At 41.7% G+C, this 18,628-nt stretch overlaps 2 protein-coding genes across 4 annotated transcripts in view; both read right to left on the bottom strand.

The window, feature by feature from the left end:
• The window catches only part of ppp3ccb (protein phosphatase 3, catalytic subunit, gamma isozyme, b), a 37,063-nt gene extending 33,209 nt beyond the window's left edge, over nucleotides 1-3,854 (bottom strand). For 2 of the 3 annotated variants that reach the window (XM_015031820.1, XM_015031821.1), the window contains exon 1: nucleotides 3,266-3,853. In XM_015031820.1, the coding sequence (XP_014887306.1) occupies nucleotides 3,266-3,317 (52 nt within the window). In that variant the 5' untranslated portion in view covers nucleotides 3,318-3,853. Of the gene's footprint in view, nucleotides 1-3,265 lie in introns of all 3 variants that reach the window. The other variant, XM_015031822.1, reaches the window with a different exon arrangement.
• Nucleotides 3,855-6,480: 2,626 nt separating this feature from the next.
• hpse (heparanase) overlaps nucleotides 6,481-18,628 on the bottom strand; it is a 16,503-nt gene continuing 4,355 nt past the window's right edge. Inside the window, exons 2-12 of the mRNA XM_015031815.1 lie at nucleotides 16,907-17,022; nucleotides 15,797-15,925; nucleotides 15,550-15,723; nucleotides 13,809-13,980; nucleotides 13,094-13,141; nucleotides 12,720-12,813; nucleotides 12,530-12,636; nucleotides 11,158-11,272; nucleotides 9,103-9,227; nucleotides 8,766-8,912; nucleotides 6,481-7,107 (exon numbers count right to left, since the gene is read on the bottom strand). Of these exons, the coding sequence (XP_014887301.1) occupies nucleotides 6,948-7,107; nucleotides 8,766-8,912; nucleotides 9,103-9,227; nucleotides 11,158-11,272; nucleotides 12,530-12,636; nucleotides 12,720-12,813; nucleotides 13,094-13,141; nucleotides 13,809-13,980; nucleotides 15,550-15,723; nucleotides 15,797-15,925; nucleotides 16,907-17,022 (1,387 nt within the window). The 3' untranslated portion in view covers nucleotides 6,481-6,947. The remainder of the gene's footprint in view (nucleotides 7,108-8,765; nucleotides 8,913-9,102; nucleotides 9,228-11,157; nucleotides 11,273-12,529; nucleotides 12,637-12,719; nucleotides 12,814-13,093; nucleotides 13,142-13,808; nucleotides 13,981-15,549; nucleotides 15,724-15,796; nucleotides 15,926-16,906; nucleotides 17,023-18,628) is intronic.

The following is an 18,628-nucleotide window of genomic DNA, read 5'->3' as shown; positions in this document are numbered from 1 at the left end:
CTTTTTCACGAAAATCGGCCCGATTATGATCGGTGACCGATCGATCGGCACACCTCTAATTAATGCATATTAAAAAACGATTAAAATAGACAGTTCTAGTTGTTTTTATTTGTCTGAAGTATTTGACAACATTATGCCCAACACACATTTTCAGGTCGTTGAGTTTGTCTTAAAACCAACCCAGACGGAAGCTAACCAAACCAGCAGCTAGTCAGCATTACCTTGTGAGCTTTAAGGTTCAATTGTGGTCTCATCTGACAAGAGCATATTATTCATACTATTACTCACTTCCTCCAGGAAGCTACAATATTGAGATTGAAACTCAACATTGCACACACTCAGTCATTGTAATTTTTCTGTAAATCTGACCAATCACCTTAATGTGTTCTGTATTTCCTTCTTTTCTGACCAGTCACTGCAATTCAGCTGAATCTTGACCAATCCCATTTCCCCCCTTCTAATTCAACTTCCTGTTTCCCACAGTATCTTGAAAGCCAAACCTGACAGCATGAGTGACTCTAAATGTTAACATCAGACTTTTTTTTGCTGAGAGATGTTCTGAAGAATTTGCTTCTACTGTGTCTACAGTTCATGTTAGCCTGAATGAGACAATATGGAATTATTCTTTTGCACTTTGACCTCTCCTCAGGACAGCATTTGATTTGTCTGAAAACGTTATTTGCACTTTTAAACACTAACCATGTAAAAATCCTGTCTCTTTTTGGGAACGTCATATGCAGTGATTTCAACTTTTTAGTAAGACCGGGTTATAGCAAAAATAAAGCTTAAATAAATTGCTACTTTGACTTCAACGTTTCAAAAAAATGTGCTGCAAAAATCAGTAATTTTAGTCTGCAACAATCACAAAGATCATCACAACATCCTGGAGGGATTGGCGGTGAACATGGCTGCGCTGTCAACTTGAGGCAAACTGCTAAAGGAACTTATTCTCTACTTCACAACTATGTGCTACTTCTTGGTAGCCTCTGAAGCCAAATAGAACATGAATCTGTCTACAAGGCAAAATGTGTTTTTTCCCTCCCAAGAGATTAGAAAATCTTGCGATGGTGATAAAGCTGGTAAATATAGCAGCGTATTTTCTTCTTTCCTATCTTTCTCATCTGTGTTTCCGTTCCTCTGTGACCTTCAGCATTTTGGGCAGCATCTGTATCCAGAGTGACGATCCGCTGTCCAACCATCATAACAGCTGGAATACATTAGTCAAACAATTACTACACTCCAAACAGTTCTATGAAATATAAATATTGACTCAAACTGATATTGCGATGACCAGATATTTGTGACATATTATGAAGCCTTATTGTTCTCCTTTTCTTGTGTTAAACTGACAATCTAAGCCTTCATCTAATCAGTTCGACGCGGCATACTGGAGTCAAAGACAGGCACGCCAACTCGGGCAGATGGATATCTGCGAGTCTTTTTCACTGCAGCACTAAATGCATTTTAAATTGCCTCTCTCGTGCTCGGTCGTTGCGTCTCTCTGCCTCATTTCGCCGGGCGATGCTGCGCTCTGGGAACCAGAAGAGGCTAATTATGTGGAGCGCAACAATTAAACAGCTGCTGTGATGGGAAAAGGTGAAGGACAACAACCAGCAGCTCATGAAGTCCAGAAAATAATCAAATGAAGAGATGAAAGTAGACGTGAGAGGAGACGGAGCTAAAAGTGAGAAGCCAATCAGAACGGGTCGGGTCGAGTCGACCTGCAGCTTACAGGTTCCAGCATTAATGGACTGATGTTCTTCAGGCAGCTTTGCCTCCATAAGCCTGTCTAACCCGTCCTGAGTCCATCAGACATGGCCGTCTGACCGACTGCCTCTGAACCTGACCCACCGGCAGGTTGACAACCTGGGTGGATTGATGGGTCTCTTTTTCACTTCCTGTTGCTCTGGACCACAGAAACTGCAACTCCTCCACATCCAGCCCTGCTCTGATTGTCTCTCTAACATTTAGACCCTGTCTTGATTTCGGCAGATCTCATCTTCATCTGCAAACATGGAGAATGTCAACCTGGTGTTTGAGCCAGTCCGTCCCGCGTGAGGCACACCGAGCCCTTACCCTCTGGACGAAGCAAAAATGGAGAACTAGGGGCTGGTTTTTACTAGGCTACCTCTGAGTGTGTTCTTTCAGCAAATGGCTTTTTTTGTCTTTACACTCCAGTTAACGATGACCTTATTACAAAAGTTGACCATTATTTCAATAATTGATTATTCCAATGAATCGTTTCAGCCTTTCTTAGAAAAGCAAATTTGAGTTATTGGGAAGAAATTGCCAGTTGCAAAAAAGGTAATTAAGGCAGGGAAATTATACAAATTATACATGCAACTACAGGGTAGAAGCTCTGTCTGTAGGTTCTACCAGAGCAGATAACCAGTTATTAAACCTGCTGGTATCAGCCGGTTAAACTCCCAGGCTCTCTCAAGTAATTCACGTCTGCATTATCAGCATGTTTACTGGAAAAGTAATACTAAATTTAGTTGGTGTTTCTTTATAAGACATTGAAACAGTATGAATATCATAACTGTAATATAATTTTCATTATTGTAAATCATCTGTTCTTAACTCACCTGGTTAAATGAAGGTTAAGTAAAATTAAATAAAAGGCATTAATTCATTTACATTTCGGTATTAGGTTGTTGTGAAACTACTGACCAACTTAAGGTCAAACTGTGAGAATCTCTTCTGGCCCATTTCTAACCCCACCCGGACTCAGACCGCACACCTCACCACTGTCTGGCTGCACAGCCCTCACTTCACTGCTGGACCCGACTTCCTCATGCAGCAGCAGTTCCCCTCATGGCATCTCTTTACAGTCTTCCCCTAGAAACATAAAGAGACGCCCCCTCTGGACCTGCTCGATACTTTTCAATGAAGCATTTCAAAGCCAACGTGTCTTTAAAAAGACACTGTAGAACGGAGCTAACTGAGGGACATCTGCACCGATAACCGTCCCAGCAAGAAAACTACCCTGGACGGTGTCCGTCTAAATGAAGACCCCCACCCCCTTTACCAAAACGTTCACCCGGAAACGGGGGATGTGTCTCTGAGAAGAGCTGCCCGCGTCAGGTCACACATCTGCCGCTGCAGTCAGGTAGCAGGTGGCGGTGACCAGCGGGGGATCGCCGAGCAGGTGAGCTGCTGAGCGGCTGCTACCTCCGGCTCTCCTGTTAGCCCTCCCCTGTACCCCCCACCGCCCCGCTCACTTCCTGCACCCGGAGAGAAGTTTACAGGAAGAAAAGTCGCCTACCTTTGATGGGCCGTTCAACGGTAGAGAGTTTGTTTTGGTCTTTGGTCGACATCCTCGCTGCCTGCTGGCCGCGGGCGGACACGGAGCTGAATCCGAACCAAACTTGACAGATTCCTCTCCAGCTAGCAGGCTAGCTGGGCTGGGCTAGCCGCGCTAGCAGCGGGGCGTTTCAGAGCGGCAGAGAGGACAGCCGCAGTCAGCTTCCAGGCCGAGCAGGACTCAACCCCGATGCGGATAAGAGGAAGGCGCTGACGGAGATAATGGCTCTGTCCAGCTAACTGTAGCCCTTCCCGAGCTCTGCGGTGCAGAAAAGCCGAGCCGCTGTCACCGTGTGTGTGTCGGATGAAGCGGCCCGGGGGGGCAGCACCGATCTCTGGCTCCAGCAACACGGCGCCGCGCCTCAGATCATATCCCGACTTTATCCTTTTATTCTCGGACCAGCTGCATCTGTTACAGGCCGCTGCGCTTTGGGTTTTTTTTTTTTTTTTTTATCGTGATCCGATGTGTCGTCCAGACCCTCTGTCGGATTACAATAATCCGCCGCAAGCGGATTTCCTATAACATGGCTCGACGCGGGGATCTGTGGGTAGTGTAGTATTAATGTGAAATTTAGGCGCCGCCTTCATACTGTAGTCGCTGAGGCCACTCCATGCAGCTGCCTGGGCCCAGACACGCTGCTCTTTAGCTCAATGTACCTCGCCTAGTTCCAATAACATGTCACGTACATATTCCTCTCAGTTCAATATATCATACAAAAGTTCATTTATGTCACTGATTCAGTTCAAAAAGCTTGATAACAAGGAATTGGTAAACTCTGCTGCTTGTGCACTTTTTTCTACAACACTTTTTCTTTTCACTAAACTTTCCGTTAACATGATTGGACAAAGCACTCTGTGAGTGTGAACAACCAGTTTCTTAAGCAATTGCCTTTAGTGGTTTTATGTCTTTGTGGAGGGTGTGGTCTAAAATAAACCACTCTGTATGTAGTGAGTCATTTACACATCAAGTTTCCATTTTTAAGTGAATTACTAAATTAAATCATCTTTTAAATGATATTCTAATTGATTGGGATGCTTGTATCATTTCAAAAAGCAGGACTTACAAATTAAAACTTCAGAAATGCATATATTTAATACAATTTATAGTTTAAATTAAATGTATTCTCAAAAATAAAGTGGCTTAATTTCCTGAAAAGAACTTGATGCCACTGATTGGTCCACTTTTATCTTAAAAATTTTATTATGAAAGATGAATTTAGGAACCTGCGACAGATTGGCGATCTGTCCAGGGTGACCCCGCCTCTCGCCTGGAATGTTAGCTGGAGATAGGCACCAGTAACCCTCCTGGCCCCACTAAGGGATAAGGGTGTAATAAAATGAATGGATGGATGGATGGATGGATGGATGGATGGATGGATGGATGGATGGATGGATGGATGGATGGATGGATGGATGGATGGAATTTAAGAACAATGTTTTGATGTGCTAACAGTTTTTCATGCTGGCAATTCACCTATGAGATTATATTCACAGTAATAAGATATATGTTAATTAATTGCCTCCCAGAAATCTTTGATGCATATTTTTGTCCCGGCTTACTTGGGGTGTGGAATTCTGCATATTTTGGTATCAATCTGATACCAAGTAAATACAGAGCCAGTAAGTATCGTCAATACTTATACCGATACTTATTATTTAAATATTATATATTATCAGACTTTGGACCTTTAGGTGTTTTTGTTATTTTTCCTTTAAAATATTTTTGTTAAAACCAACAACAGTATTTAGATAAAAAATGTTTAGGTGTCAACAAAATGCTTTGATAGCACATTTATATGATAAACAGAACCAATACATTGTCCTGTGTGCAATGATTTATAAATAAACTAAGTGCAAAGGATTATAATGTGAAACAAAACCAAAGCTAAATCTTTTTTCAAATTACAATTTAGGAACTACAGCACAAAAATAAAATAACATTTCAAGAGGGAATCTGAAACTAAAGTTTATAATGTCGACTTATCAACATTATGGATATACTGTATACAAACTGACTATTTATGCTGTCACAGCCTGATCATTAGAGAAGCTGAAGCTGATAAGCATTCCACAGCTTCCCTCTGTCCGTCTAATCAGCAGACTGACTGCTAAAGGAGGAGCAGTGCCTAAAACGATCAAAACATTCAGTTGGACTGAAGTGTGCTTCCTGGAAATCTGATGTATTTCTTCATAAAGCTTTGCAACATCAGTTGTTGTTTTTTGTTGTTTTTTTCCTCTGCTCTGCTGCAGTCTAATGTAACATGCAAACAAATATTAAAAGTACTGAAGCCACAGTTCAGCATCAGTGACTGTGAAATCTTCAGTGAAGTACTGCTGATCTGGTGTCTGCTGTTTCACATGTGTTTTATGAGTACAGAAAAGCAGAGTGGAGCAAGCCCACCCCCGTGTGGACACCAACCAAACTACAAGAAAACAAGAGAAATCTGAAGTGACAGTGGAGCACAGCGGGCCAAATCCGGCCTCTTCTAAGTATTTTTCCATCCATCCATTTTCTAATACCCTTGTCCCTTAGTAGGGTCAGGAGGGCTGCTGGTGCCTATCTCCAGCAAATGTTTCGGGCGAGAGGCGGGGTTCACCCTGGACAGGTCGCCAGTCTGCTGCAGGGCATCTAAGTATTTATGTGGCCCTCTACTCCATAGAGGGCCACATAAATAAAACTTTTAAGATAAAAGTTGTGTGCTTAAATATTATTCTATCAATAAAATTAAAGCAGATTTTTTTTTATCAGTATACTAACTGATTACATCATTGTAAAAAGATGTGCAACATCATTTATTTTCAAGACGGAATGCAGAGACAGCTATTTATTAATATTCTAAATTTGGTAAAGCTGCAATATGTAACCTTTAAAGAATATGATTTTTACATATATGTTAAAGCTGTCACCATGTTGTGACAGTACAATATGAGATAGATAATCTGTGAAAAGATCCCTCTCTTCCACTTCCTCCCTGAGCTGCTACTGCTGTCTGAAGAAACCCAAAGCTCCCGTTCAAAAACAACCAATCAGAGCCAGGAGGAGAGGCTTAGATCTGTCACTCAAACTCAAAGTATCAGTATCCGTATCAGTATTGGTATCATGACACTGACCCTGTATTTACTTGTCATTGGATTGATACTAAAATATGAGGTACACTTCTAGCTGCAGCATCTTTGTCAAATACAGGTCAAGAGATGTAACCTGAATGTTCTTTATTCAAAATGAAATAAAGTCAAACAAACCTCAGCTGTAAATGTTATAAAATTATTAACCGTCTTTAAATGACTCCCTTATTCCAGTAACTGATTTTCAATATGTTATCTTGAAAAGTAGTGCAGTTGTGAGTTAACCTGAGATCTATCAGGATAAACATGTAGACATTATCACATAAAAGTTTTACCCAGCAGGAGAAATTGATTACAGTGTGTGTTCTCAGAGCAGGACACTGCAGCAGCGCCTTGTGTGAGTGAAACTCCACAGCAGAAGATCATATCCAGTCCCAGAATGTTCAGCAACTTCACTCAGCTCCTTCAGACTAGCCAGCAGCAGTTAGTCAGGCTCAGTACCAGGCTCACAACCAGACTCAGAACCAGGCGCTGTACCAGGCTCAGTACCAGGCTCAGAACCATGCTCAGTACTGGGCTCAGCTGCAGGCTGGTGCCTGTGCATCCATCATGACGAAGAACCCCAGGGAGTACGGCAGAAGCTTCAGGTGTTCAGCAGGAGGAAACTGAGTGCCGTTGAGCTCAGGGAGAGTTTTATCATCCACCATCTTCAGCAGCTCTCCATTCAGCTGAACAGACCTGCAGGGAAAACAGAACACACACAGTCAGGACAATGCAGGTGAGGGCAATGAGAATCAAGCAGAGCTCCAACAGTCCACAAAGAGCCAGACTGTCACGTTTACTGAAGTTCTGCTCATAATAAGGTCGGTGCATCAGTAACTTCCTCTAGAACCCTCGAAGTTCATCTGGTCAGTTTGTCACTTTCACCACTAGATGTCACCCTACTCCTGCTCATACCTTATTGCTACATGATTGCTACAGTCCATCATTAGATGGCGCTGTCAGTCAAACACAAAAGCCTTAGTTTTGCTGACATCAGCAAATGGCTGAAAGCAAAGGTCCAGCTGCATCAGTCTGGTGTGTTTGTGTCCTTTGTAACTTCTGATGTTGACCTGACTGAACCAAAGCGTCCAGCAAGCAGTGGTCTGAAGAATTAATGACCCTTACAAAAGCACACAGTGGTCCACAATGTCACTGTAATGTCAGGAACCCGGAAAAAAGAAGAACTCTGAATGCACCAGGGTCAGTGGTTATGTTCTACACTCCCTCCAGCCCCTCCTTCTGTTCCTATTGCTTTTACATGTATCAGTGGACACACGCTGTGGGATTCACATCCACCCAGACCCAGCTGTTTCCACACAGACTCTGCCCTGGAAGCAGGGTGGAGCGAGAGGTGGGTGTTGAAAAATGCCTCATCTTCTTCTGTCGTATAGTTCTTATTTCTGTTCTGGCGGCTTCGTGTCAGTTCGTTCAGATCATCAGGACAGGTGAAGTGGTGAAAGAGTTTATTCTAATCAGCAGACTGATATGAGCTGAAATCAGTCTCTCCATGTTAACAGCGGTTGCTAATCACATACTGAACTCTAACGTCTCTCTGTTCGACTTTCTAACCACAGCCAGGCAAAGGTGTGAAAAGGAGCGACAAAAGCAGAGGAGGAGGGTTAGCAGACCCAGCAACAGTCTTCATTCCCTTCTGCTGCCACTTGATATTAAACACGACTCAACTCCAGGTGTTATTGAGTCACTTCAGCACATCTGTACTCACTGACTTTTAATACAGAGTGAGAGATTCATGTTTGGCCCTTTTAATGTTTTTGTTTCTCTCTTATGCTGTGTTTGTATTTTCCTTAATGTTGGAATTATTGTTATTTGTTATTTTTGCGTGCACACTTTGGCCAGCGGCAGTTGTTTGTAAAGGTTCTCTATAAATAAATGTAATTTAATTTGATTCAGTCAGAGGTTAGTTCAGATTTGTTGCAACACAGACTGCTACTGGTGTACTCTTCTGCCCACACCATCACCATCTACCACTATTAGAAGAACTAGAAATGAGGTATTTTTTTAATTGAATTAAAGAAGGATCAAGAATGTAAATGGGGGAATTTTCATCTAATTTCTCCTATTTTGCTAATAAAAACCTTGGACTTTCTCTAAACATTTAGCACAGAAACATTACAAACAAATAACTTAAAGTCTCAAAACAGCCGCTGCCACAAGCATCTGCTCCATCACTGTCCACAAACTTTTCTCTTTCCTCTGGGAAAGTGTTCTGACTTAAACCACTGTCAACAATTCACATGACAGGAAGCACCAGACAAAAATAAATTAAATCTTCCGCGTGACTCTGTGGCTCTCAGTTAGGGGAAAAAAAGGCTGTATTGAGAGGAGAGAGACACCTGGACTGCAGTCCTTCCTCCCCCAGCTGGTTGGACTGGAGAACAAAAGCGTCCACTGTGCTGCTGGAGACGCCGGTAGGAAGTGAGATCCTCACTGGCTTCCTGCTCAGGTTCATCCATATCAGCACCACGGCTCCGCCAGGGTAACTGCACACAAAACAAAACAAAACAAAACACAGCATCTCACCTTGGGCTGTCACTAGATCTTTACACCAGCTTCACCTCTTTGAACCACCTTAAACTTTAAACAGGCAGCAAACATTTCCTTTGTCTTGACCTCTTGATCAGTTTGTTTCTCCGTGCTTTCTGAACATGTTTGTCTTGTTTCTGTGAGTACCTCTTCCTGTTGGCGCAGTGCAGATACAGCCTCACTCTTTTACTTCTGCCGGAATCAGAAACGAGCTGAAGCTTCAACACCTCCGGTCCGACGAGTCTCTTATAGAGGAGCGACAGCCAGTAATCCTGGAAGAAGAGCCAACAATTCAGACAGAGGAGGGTGATTCAAAAAGATGCCAGAAAATCAAATCAGATGACTGAGTAGAGAGAGAAAAGTATGAGCGAATAAAATCAAACCAAAATAAAGGTTCCAGTTTGTTATGATGTTAAACTGAGTTTCAAACACTCTGGGTTCCTTTATTTGTGTCTTTTAAAACCGGTTAAAACTCCTCTATGCAGAGTGGATCTAAACTCAGCAAAGATTGATCCTTGGTCCAGCATGAAGACCAGAAGAAAGTGACGATGAAATTAGACAGTCAAGTCTTCAGATTTATTCCTGCCCTTACTTTTGTGTATATGCTATTGCCTAGCAACTATAGTGGCAGAAGGTGTTTTAGAGCAGTGTTTTTCAACCACTGTTCCGCGGCACATTAGTGTGCCGTGAGTGATCGTCAGGTGTGCCGTGGAAATTATTCAATTTCACCCATGGTACCGTATTTTCCGGACTATAAGCTGCTACTTTTTTCCTAAACTTTGAACCATGCGGATTGTAGCCCGGTGCGGCTTTTCTGTGTATTTTTCTTCAACCACCAGGGGGCTCTCTAGCAGGAAGTGAATCATTAGAAGTCAAAATTGTAAATCGAAGAAGAACGCGTTAATTTTCATTTAGAACAACCACATGCTAGCAGCAGGCACGACGGAGAAATGTTTTCAAACTCATATGATGCAGCTTTTAAGTTGAGGACTGTCGAGCTGCCACTACAGGAGAGAAATAGAGCCGCTGTACTTAAGCTCGGCGTGAACGAAACCATGGTTAGTCATTGTCTCTCTTCAATTTCTGCCAGAAAATCAGCTAAAGTTTAATACAACTTCTTTAAATTTAAGACCACATTGTTGTGGCCCTGTTCAGGTGTATTTTTGAAGTGGACATGTTACTTGCAATTTGAAATAAGAAATGTAAAATGGGATAAAATTACCTTTTTGTGTTTATTAGATTCCTATTCAAGACACTTTGATAAGAATGGCTATATATGTAATATAGGCGACTACAGAGTATCTTTCTTTACATTTTTGATTGGTGGTGTGCCTCGAGATTTTTTCAGTTAAAACAGTGTACCTTGGCTCAAAAAAGGTTGAAAAACACTGTTTTAGAGGACACTGGGGACGAAAGTAACACCATCAGTTCCACCATTTAATGACAGATAGAAGCTATGATATTCTTTCATTATTTAGCCATTCCCTCCTCTGCCCCACAGGGCTGAAAGCTGGTGTGTTCCAATTTTATTAAGAAAAACTTATTTTCAAGTAAGAAAGTCATTTCATGAAATAAACTTTGCTTGGTTCTTCTCACACAGTTACAATTAGAACCTTATGAGAGTCATTTGAAAATGTAGCTTCCCAAGAAAGTGTGCTGCGTTTTTCCTCAGCTCATTTCAAAGCACAATGCTAACACAGTTAGCTAAACAATGGCTAACAGCAGTGGAGAAGGTTCTAATGCAGTGTTACAACATCCTTATCTATTAATAAATGCAAAAACAATTTTACTTTTCATTTTATTCATTTAAAAAAGCATGACATTAGTAATGAAAGCGATAGACGCCATTGTGGGTCCATTGACCCACATCTGTAACTTATTATTTACAACAGGATCGTTTCCATATTAAATGAAAATCCCCAAAGTTACTCCGACAGTCAGCAGGATCCCAGATCAGATTCCCGGCTGAGCACGGAGTCTGGCAGCATGGCTTCATCCGGACAAGACCTGATCAGCGACAGAATGATCCTGGAGTTTCCCCCGGACATCAGCATTTTTCATATCTATCATTCTATGGATGCTTTATCAGCAACTTCAGTAACGTTTTTATTATTTTTGCATCAACTCTCTGAGTCACCTTGTAAAGAGACCCAGTGGATTGAAACGACTGTAAGTGTTTTGGGAAGTCCAGAGCCGTCTTACCGGGAGGGGGTCCAGGTCGTCATCGATCATGTGGTAGCTCCCGGCGCCGACCAGTACCTGCCTCATCACCACATCCAGGCCCAACCTGGCTCCTAGACCCAATTTATCCAGCCACCTGCACACACCACAAGTCTGTTTGTTTTCCACAACTGAAAATATCCAGCTCTAAAAGTGAGCTTAGCACATGCCCTCATGTTAGCATGAGCTGCTACCGAGCTAACATTCTTGCAATTAACGTTTTATTTTCAGTCTTCTTTTTCTCCTTCTTTGTTTCTTGAATGATTTTGTTCACATTTGTCAGGTGGTTTTAGCTTTAGTCAAAGGCTTTCAGTAGTAAAATATGAAGTTTATTAATAATAAAAGGTTTCTGGGCTTTGGATAAACTTCAGTACTGATTTGTTACGTTATCGTTTTATGAGACTGAGTGAACAGTCAGCTGCTCTTCTTCCCCTTTTGGATCCAAAATCCATTGCACCATAAAACCATAACATCATACACCTGCTGATGAACTGTGCAGACCTTTCAGTAATGACTTGTGAACGTCGTCACACCTGTTGAACATTACAACCATCATCAGTAAAGATATATTCAGAAACTCAGAATCTTGTTCCGATTAGTCCTGTTTGTCAGATTAAAAGTAACTTTTAAGACTAACAACCAGGTAGAACCAGGAATTAAATACACTTTCTGTGTTAAAAAAAATATATATATATTAGTCTGATGTAATGATTTCAAATGTCATATTTTCATTAACAGAATATTATCAGAATTAACAAATAAAGGCTTGAAAACATCCATCTACGTGGAATTAATCTATAAAATATGTTTCACTTATTGAACTACTGAGCGACTGAGCGAAATGAACTTTTCAATATTCTAATTAACTGAGTGATGGTAAGCGGTAATGTGATGTAATAAACATGGAGTTGATGATGTCATCAACAAACCCACTGTCATCTGGTCAAAGCAGCAGCACTGTGAGGATCATGTTCATTTAACACAATTCAGCCTGATCTGCTTTGTGAGAAACTCCAGAGGTCAAAGGTGAACGTTTCAATAATCACCTGGTTCTGAGACAGACCACAGTTTGTGAGACTGACGGACTGTGTGTCTAATCGGGAGCACCACAGGGCTCTGTTCTCTCACCATTCCTTTTCACTATCTACACTTCAGACTTCAGCTGAGTATTTCTGGTTCTGATGAGCATCAGGAGCCTCTGTTTCCCTTTCCAGCCCTCAGAATTACAGCCTGAACACACCGTACAGCTTCAGCTGATCCTCAACATGATCTTTTCTCAGCAGCAGTGATCACTGAATGAATCAGACTTTATTCTAGTTAAATGTGAAGTTTTCCTAAATAGACCTGGACTCACATGAATCCAGAGACGAAGGTGTCCGACAGTCCCCGCGCGCCACCTCCGTAGGCCGAACTCGTCTCTCCGAGCCACACTGGTTTCCCCGGAGACTCCTGCTGTACTCTCTGAGTCACACAAGGAACAAACAATGAAACATCTCTGTCATCAAACCCTCAGCCAACCAGCTGCTGCAGTCTGACGCCGTTACCTCCAGAACCTCATTGGTTTTCAAAGCCAGGGTGTCCAGAACTTCAGGATCTAGAAAATCCTGTAGTGAAGTGTCTCTGCCGTTCACATAGTAACTAGGAGACAGAGGAGAGGACAGTGTGATGGAACCATCATGTGACAGCAGCCATCGCTTCAGGGATGATTTCATATCTAATCAATGATTGGCTGAGCTCAGGGTGTGAAACCACAGAGGAACCAGAATCTATCAGCAGCTGCAGCAGTTCCAGCAGCACTGACTGTCCAAAAACCCTCATGTGGCTACAGATCCGTTTGGACAGAGCTTCTGCAGTGATGCTGCAGCTGATGTTTTGGTGCTGCTGAGGAATGTGGTGGGCGTGGCGACAGTCAACTCACTGGTGCCATGTACAGGCGTTGATGGCCTTGGCTCCACTATGCAGGAAGCTGCGGCAGAAACACGGGGAGGAAACAGTTAGTGAATTTATAAAGTTAAACTAAAGCAGAGTGAGGATCCACTGACGTCTTCTTCAGTCCAGTAATGAAGCAGTCAGCAGGTTAGACTCTACAACCATCACCGCTTCCTGCAAACTCAGTCACTGTTTACATCCCTGCTGGCATTTGCTCATTCATTTGCAGTTTTGCTCATTTTTAACATAATTTCTGCTGTTATTGCACTTCAGTTTTTCTGTGTTTTTTCATGTTCACACATTATGTACTTTTTAAAAAGTCATCCTACTCAGATGCACATCTCTTGGATTGCGAGTACAAAATTTCTGTTCTAATAACTGCACAGTATTTTTATGTTAGAATCTTGTGCAGTACATTATTATTGCTGTTATTGTTCATCTTGTTTTTTATATATGTATATCTTTAAACACTTATTTGAAACTTTTTTGTGTGAACTTGCATATCTTCATCCTGTTGTTACATCTGAATTTCCCCTCTGAGGTTCAATAAAAGTTTTTTTCTATTTTGCTCTATTAGCAAACGAGACGTCCATGTGTTTTTCAGATGCTCTCCTTATTATTCATAAAAACTATCAATTTTCATGAAGAAAACAAAACCATTTGTATAGTTCCATTTGTGATGCAAATCCACATCAGGTGCAGACCTCTCCAGCAGATCCGCCCTGCGGTCCCGCGGCTGGCCCACATCGGGTCCGAACAGCCCGGCGTCCCGGTAGAGTTTGAACTCTGACATCATCTTTCTGAGACGGGTGAAATCGACTCCCAGCTGATTTCCATCCACACGGATCCCAGCCTTCTTCTCAAAGCTGTTTGGCTCTGCAGACACACAGAACACCGTCAGTATGAGACTCTCACCACATGGAGACACGGAAGTGAAACTCAGACGTCACGAAAGAAACCACAGAGTTTCAGTATTACTCCAGGTTTGCTGCAATAAACTGTAAAAAGGGAAGAGAGAAAGAAGAAGCTCATCTGATAATCGGCTTAAAAGGTTTCCTGATTCCCATAAAGCTCAACGTTCATTGCTGAATTTGGATCATGATAAAACCACACAGACTCAGATCCTCTCTACAACAAAAGAACAATCTTCAGAAGTCCATCCAGCTTTCTGTTTCTGTTACAAACAGACTTTCTAAAGGAACTTGAAACTTGGAGCTGCAGACATTTCTCACTGTCTTAGAGATGAACTGATAGCAGCAACATTACAACCACAAACTTCCACTTTCATCCCAAACTCAAGTTTTTCTTTGCTGTTCAGACCAGAGAAAAATGTAAAGTTTGAACTCTGACTCTGTCCAAAGTTTGAACTCTGACATAATCTTTTTGAGATGGATGAACTCGACTCCCAGCTGATTTCCATCCACATGGTGTGTGTTGTTGTGTGTTGTCACATCAACAGTCCTCTATTAAGAGAGTAAAAACCTTTTTTTCAGTGAGTACTGAGAAGTAGATGTGCAGTTTTTGCTAATTGCTGCTGGCTAGTCTGAAGGAGCTCAGTGAGAGAGGCATGGGGGAGGGGCTGCTCTGTGGGGTGGAAGCTCAGTTGGGGTCTGCAGTGTCAGGATGGAGCTGAATGGAAAAGTCGGTGCTCAGTGAGAGCAGGCATTTCTGTAAACCAAATTATAGCCATGGGAGACTAAAGAATTCCTCAAACATGTATGAAAGAATCAAGGTAACATGCCAGGTATGTTCATGATGATAATATGAAGTACAAAAAAGTGGATTTTATACTGCTCCTTTAAAATTTGTGGAAACGTAAAAAAAGCTCTGAGGGTTTTGTGTTAGATTCAAAGAGCTGCGGGTGTCAGATCCCTGAACTGAGGACTGCTGAAGGCAGCTGGATTTTATTTATGGGTATCAGATTAAAGGGAGTTAAATACAATTGCAGATTACACTTTTCAGATTTTTATTTTAAAACAATTTTTAAACAGAAAAGAAGCTTGCATGTAGTACTTTGTGCTGGGCTATTGCATAAAATCCTGATAAATTTCTTTTACATTTTGTGATTGTAAGATTACAAAATGTGAGGGAGATTCAGGGATGGATGTTTCTGCAAGGCGCCATATTCTGGACAGGATACGTTTACTGATGAAGACGCCCTCCTGTTCCTTCCTCAGCCTCCTAAGCAGAGTGAAGACAAAATAATAACTTCCTGGTTCTTAACACACTACAGATGGAGACGTTAATTAATCACTGACTGAGTTTCATCACAGTGAAGCAGGTTAAGGCTACATGGATGTCACCACAGTGTTTGAATCTGTCAATGTCTCTTTCCTTTGTGAGTTAGGCTTAGTTAGCTGAGCAGTTCATGCCACTGCCTGAAGCCCACCCTGCTCCCTCACTGAGGCTGGTGTCTGGGTTATAACCGTGAGAGCAGATGCTAACCGTTTCCCAGCTCCCAGGACATCTCGTACTGTTTGGAGTCGCAGTAGCGGAGCAGAGAGCGGGCGTTGCTGCTGTTCCAGCTGTTGTCTGCCGTCCGGAGCAGCGCGTTCAGGCCGAAGATGAGATCCAGGCTGCAGCAGCTGCTGAAGGAGTGCAGCAGGTCCACGGTGAGCTCTGACAGAGACAGACAGCCATCAGGAGACACCTGCAGCTTCAGAAGACAGCCGGCCAGACATCCAGAACCTACCTGTGAAGTGGAACGGGTTGTACTGATTCTGCTGCTCCTCCTTGGCGAGGACAAGCTGCTGCTGGGCCCAGTCTTGCTTCAGTCTCTGCTCCAGCCACCAGGGCAGTCGGACACTGCTGCAGGGCTCACCTGAGGGGGCGAGAGCCGCTGGTCAGTGGACGAGTTCTCATGACTAAAGGAAGCCATCAGAACACAAACTGCTGAACACGGCATTTATTTCAACACAGTGAGAATGTGTTGTGTTGTTTATTTCTGCAAATACGCTGCAGTCCTGTAAGCTGGAGGAGTGTGATACTGCATGGTATCAACATGATACCAAGTAAATAAAGTGCCAGTATCACCAACAACAGTAACAATACTTATTTAGAAATAACATTTCAGGAGGAAAACTGTCATCTATCTGACAAGATAAGTCATTATCAATCTGAAAATGATACTGGCTTGGTATTGATATTATCAAAATTATATATTGTTACAATTAAAGGGGCTGTATTTTTCATTTTCAAGGCACATAATCCCATTTAATAGCAAAATCCATTGATATAATAATGCTGTTTTATATCAAATATGGTTGAAAAGAAATTTTACTTTCTGATTTATTGCGTTGAAATTGAGCCTCTGTCTCTTTAAAAACTCCTGCTCTTTCTGAAACTCCACCTCCAGGAAGTCATTACAATATGGCTCCTCTATTAACCCTTTCACAACGTTTTTACCAGTGTTGCAGTGAGAAGTAGCTGATATAATGAGTTCCACCTGGTAGAATCCACAGTTCCACCAGGTGTTTGCTAATTGCTGCTGACTAGTATGAAGGAGCTGAATGGCGGAGGGCTGCTCTGTGAGGTGGAAGCTTGGAAACTACAGCTCAGAGGAGAAGCTGCTTCTCTGAGGTGCTAGGTCGGCGTTTTGCACAACTGAATGGTTGCCACGGAGACTGAAGGGTTTCTCAACATGCAAGAAAGAATCAAGGCAATACTCCAGCTATGTTGTTGAGGAGGGAATAACATTATAACATGATGTTAATCTCAACAAAGTTGATTTCACATAAGACTGTCCCTTTACAATATGTTGCTGCTCAGAAGAAGAAGGAGTAGAAAAAGAAGAAGAAGAGACCTGGATCCAGCTGCTGGCTCCTCTGAGGACTGAACACCATGAAATCCTGCTTGGTTCCCCCGAACCTCAGAAAGGCTGGACTCAGAGCCGTGGCCAGAGTCCGGATCCTCTGAGACCTGCAGAGGAAACATGGTGGACAGAACTCAGCTCAAACACCCGAACACAGCCGCCTCCCTCACTCTGGTCCTCATGTAGCCTGCTGACTGTCTGCTCTGAACAACTGTATCATCATCATCATCATCATCATCATCACCATTATTTTTATCATCAGATTAGAGGCAGAAGCTCTGTCACTACTCTGCTACTTTCTGAATGTGTCTCATGGAGGTTCTGAGGAGCACACGCTGACATACAGAGGGGAAAATAAGTATTTGACACACCACTGATTTTTCTATTTTCCCTTCTTCCAAAGAACAGAGACATCTCTGTAAATGGCATCAGGTACGCCTCAACTTTGAGGTGTACCTGATGCCTCAAAGTTGCATCAGGTACTAGCAGTATAATAAAAAATAATCCAGAAAAACAACGTTTTATGATTTCCAAGCAGTTGGCAGAGAAGGCAACTGATGTTATGAATGAACTGATAACTTTATCAGTCTGGGAAGTGTTATAAAGCAGCTGGGATGAAGCAGTTATATATTTTATTTCACTTTACTATATTTAAAATAATAGTTTAGGACACGATTCAAGGCTTTTTATTTGTATTTTATCAATTATGTTCTGGTTGTTTAATTTATGTTCTCCAGGTTTTGGCATATTCCGTTAATTTATTTGTTCATTACTGAGTTAAGGGGCATTATTATGCAAAATCATTCTTTTTTTTAGCTTTACATCATGTTAATACTATTCCCTTATCAAACAAACAAACAAAAAAGTTAACAAATGACAGCATCTTGGTTCGCCAGAGCAAAAGTAAAATAACGTCAAAAAACAGAACAATTTCTTACCACCTGTATTCTTCTTTTTTCTCACTTTGTGTGATTTACGCCACACGGACACTGTTGCCATGGCAACTCATGCTGTTTTTTTAACTTAAAACTTTTTACTGAGCTGTGAAATGAGCTATAAGAAATAATCCTGTAAATTTACAGTAAAATACTGGTAGGTACAGATGCCAGAATTTTACTGTAAATTTACAATATCTGCACCGTAATCTAATGTGACAGTAGATTACTGCTAAAGTAAATACAGATGTTGGTTAATTTAGCTGCCAGTAATTTACTTTAAATGTACATATTGAACTCTGTAATTTTAAAAGTAGTTTATTGTTAAAATAAATATAGTTAAACTAAATATACAGTAATATACTGGCATCTGCCAGTATTTTGCTGTAATTTAGTTTTCTACTCCATTTACTTTATTAGTAAGTAAATTGATCCTTTCTTTATCTGAAAGAAAAGGTTGTGAAACATTTCATGGTGCAGCTTTACAGTAGAGAGTAGCACTAAAACTGCTGAAATTGGTGCAGTTTTAAAATGCATTATCACTTCACAGCAGAGGATGAGATAAAATTCTTTAGGACAGAATTTTCATTTAAACACACTCTTATCCCACAAACCTTATATGGGCGCCCCGGGTGCCACTGACGATGAACCGCCACATATTTGCTTCACAACAGAAACACACAAGGGCTCAAACTCTAAATTACACTAATAAAGCAAAAACTAAATTATTTCTAACAATAAAGGAAGAATAAATTAATAAGGTCTTAAATGAACAGCT

The sequence above is a fragment of the Poecilia latipinna genome, unplaced genomic scaffold (genome assembly GCF_001443285.1).
Source record: "Poecilia latipinna isolate Pla-1442-1.1 unplaced genomic scaffold, P_latipinna-1.0 Scaffold218, whole genome shotgun sequence".
NCBI classification, from domain to species: Eukaryota; Metazoa; Chordata; class Actinopteri; order Cyprinodontiformes; family Poeciliidae; genus Poecilia; species Poecilia latipinna.
The sequence above is the reverse complement of the archived record's forward strand: the minus strand, read 5'-3'. Positions and strand labels throughout refer to the sequence as shown.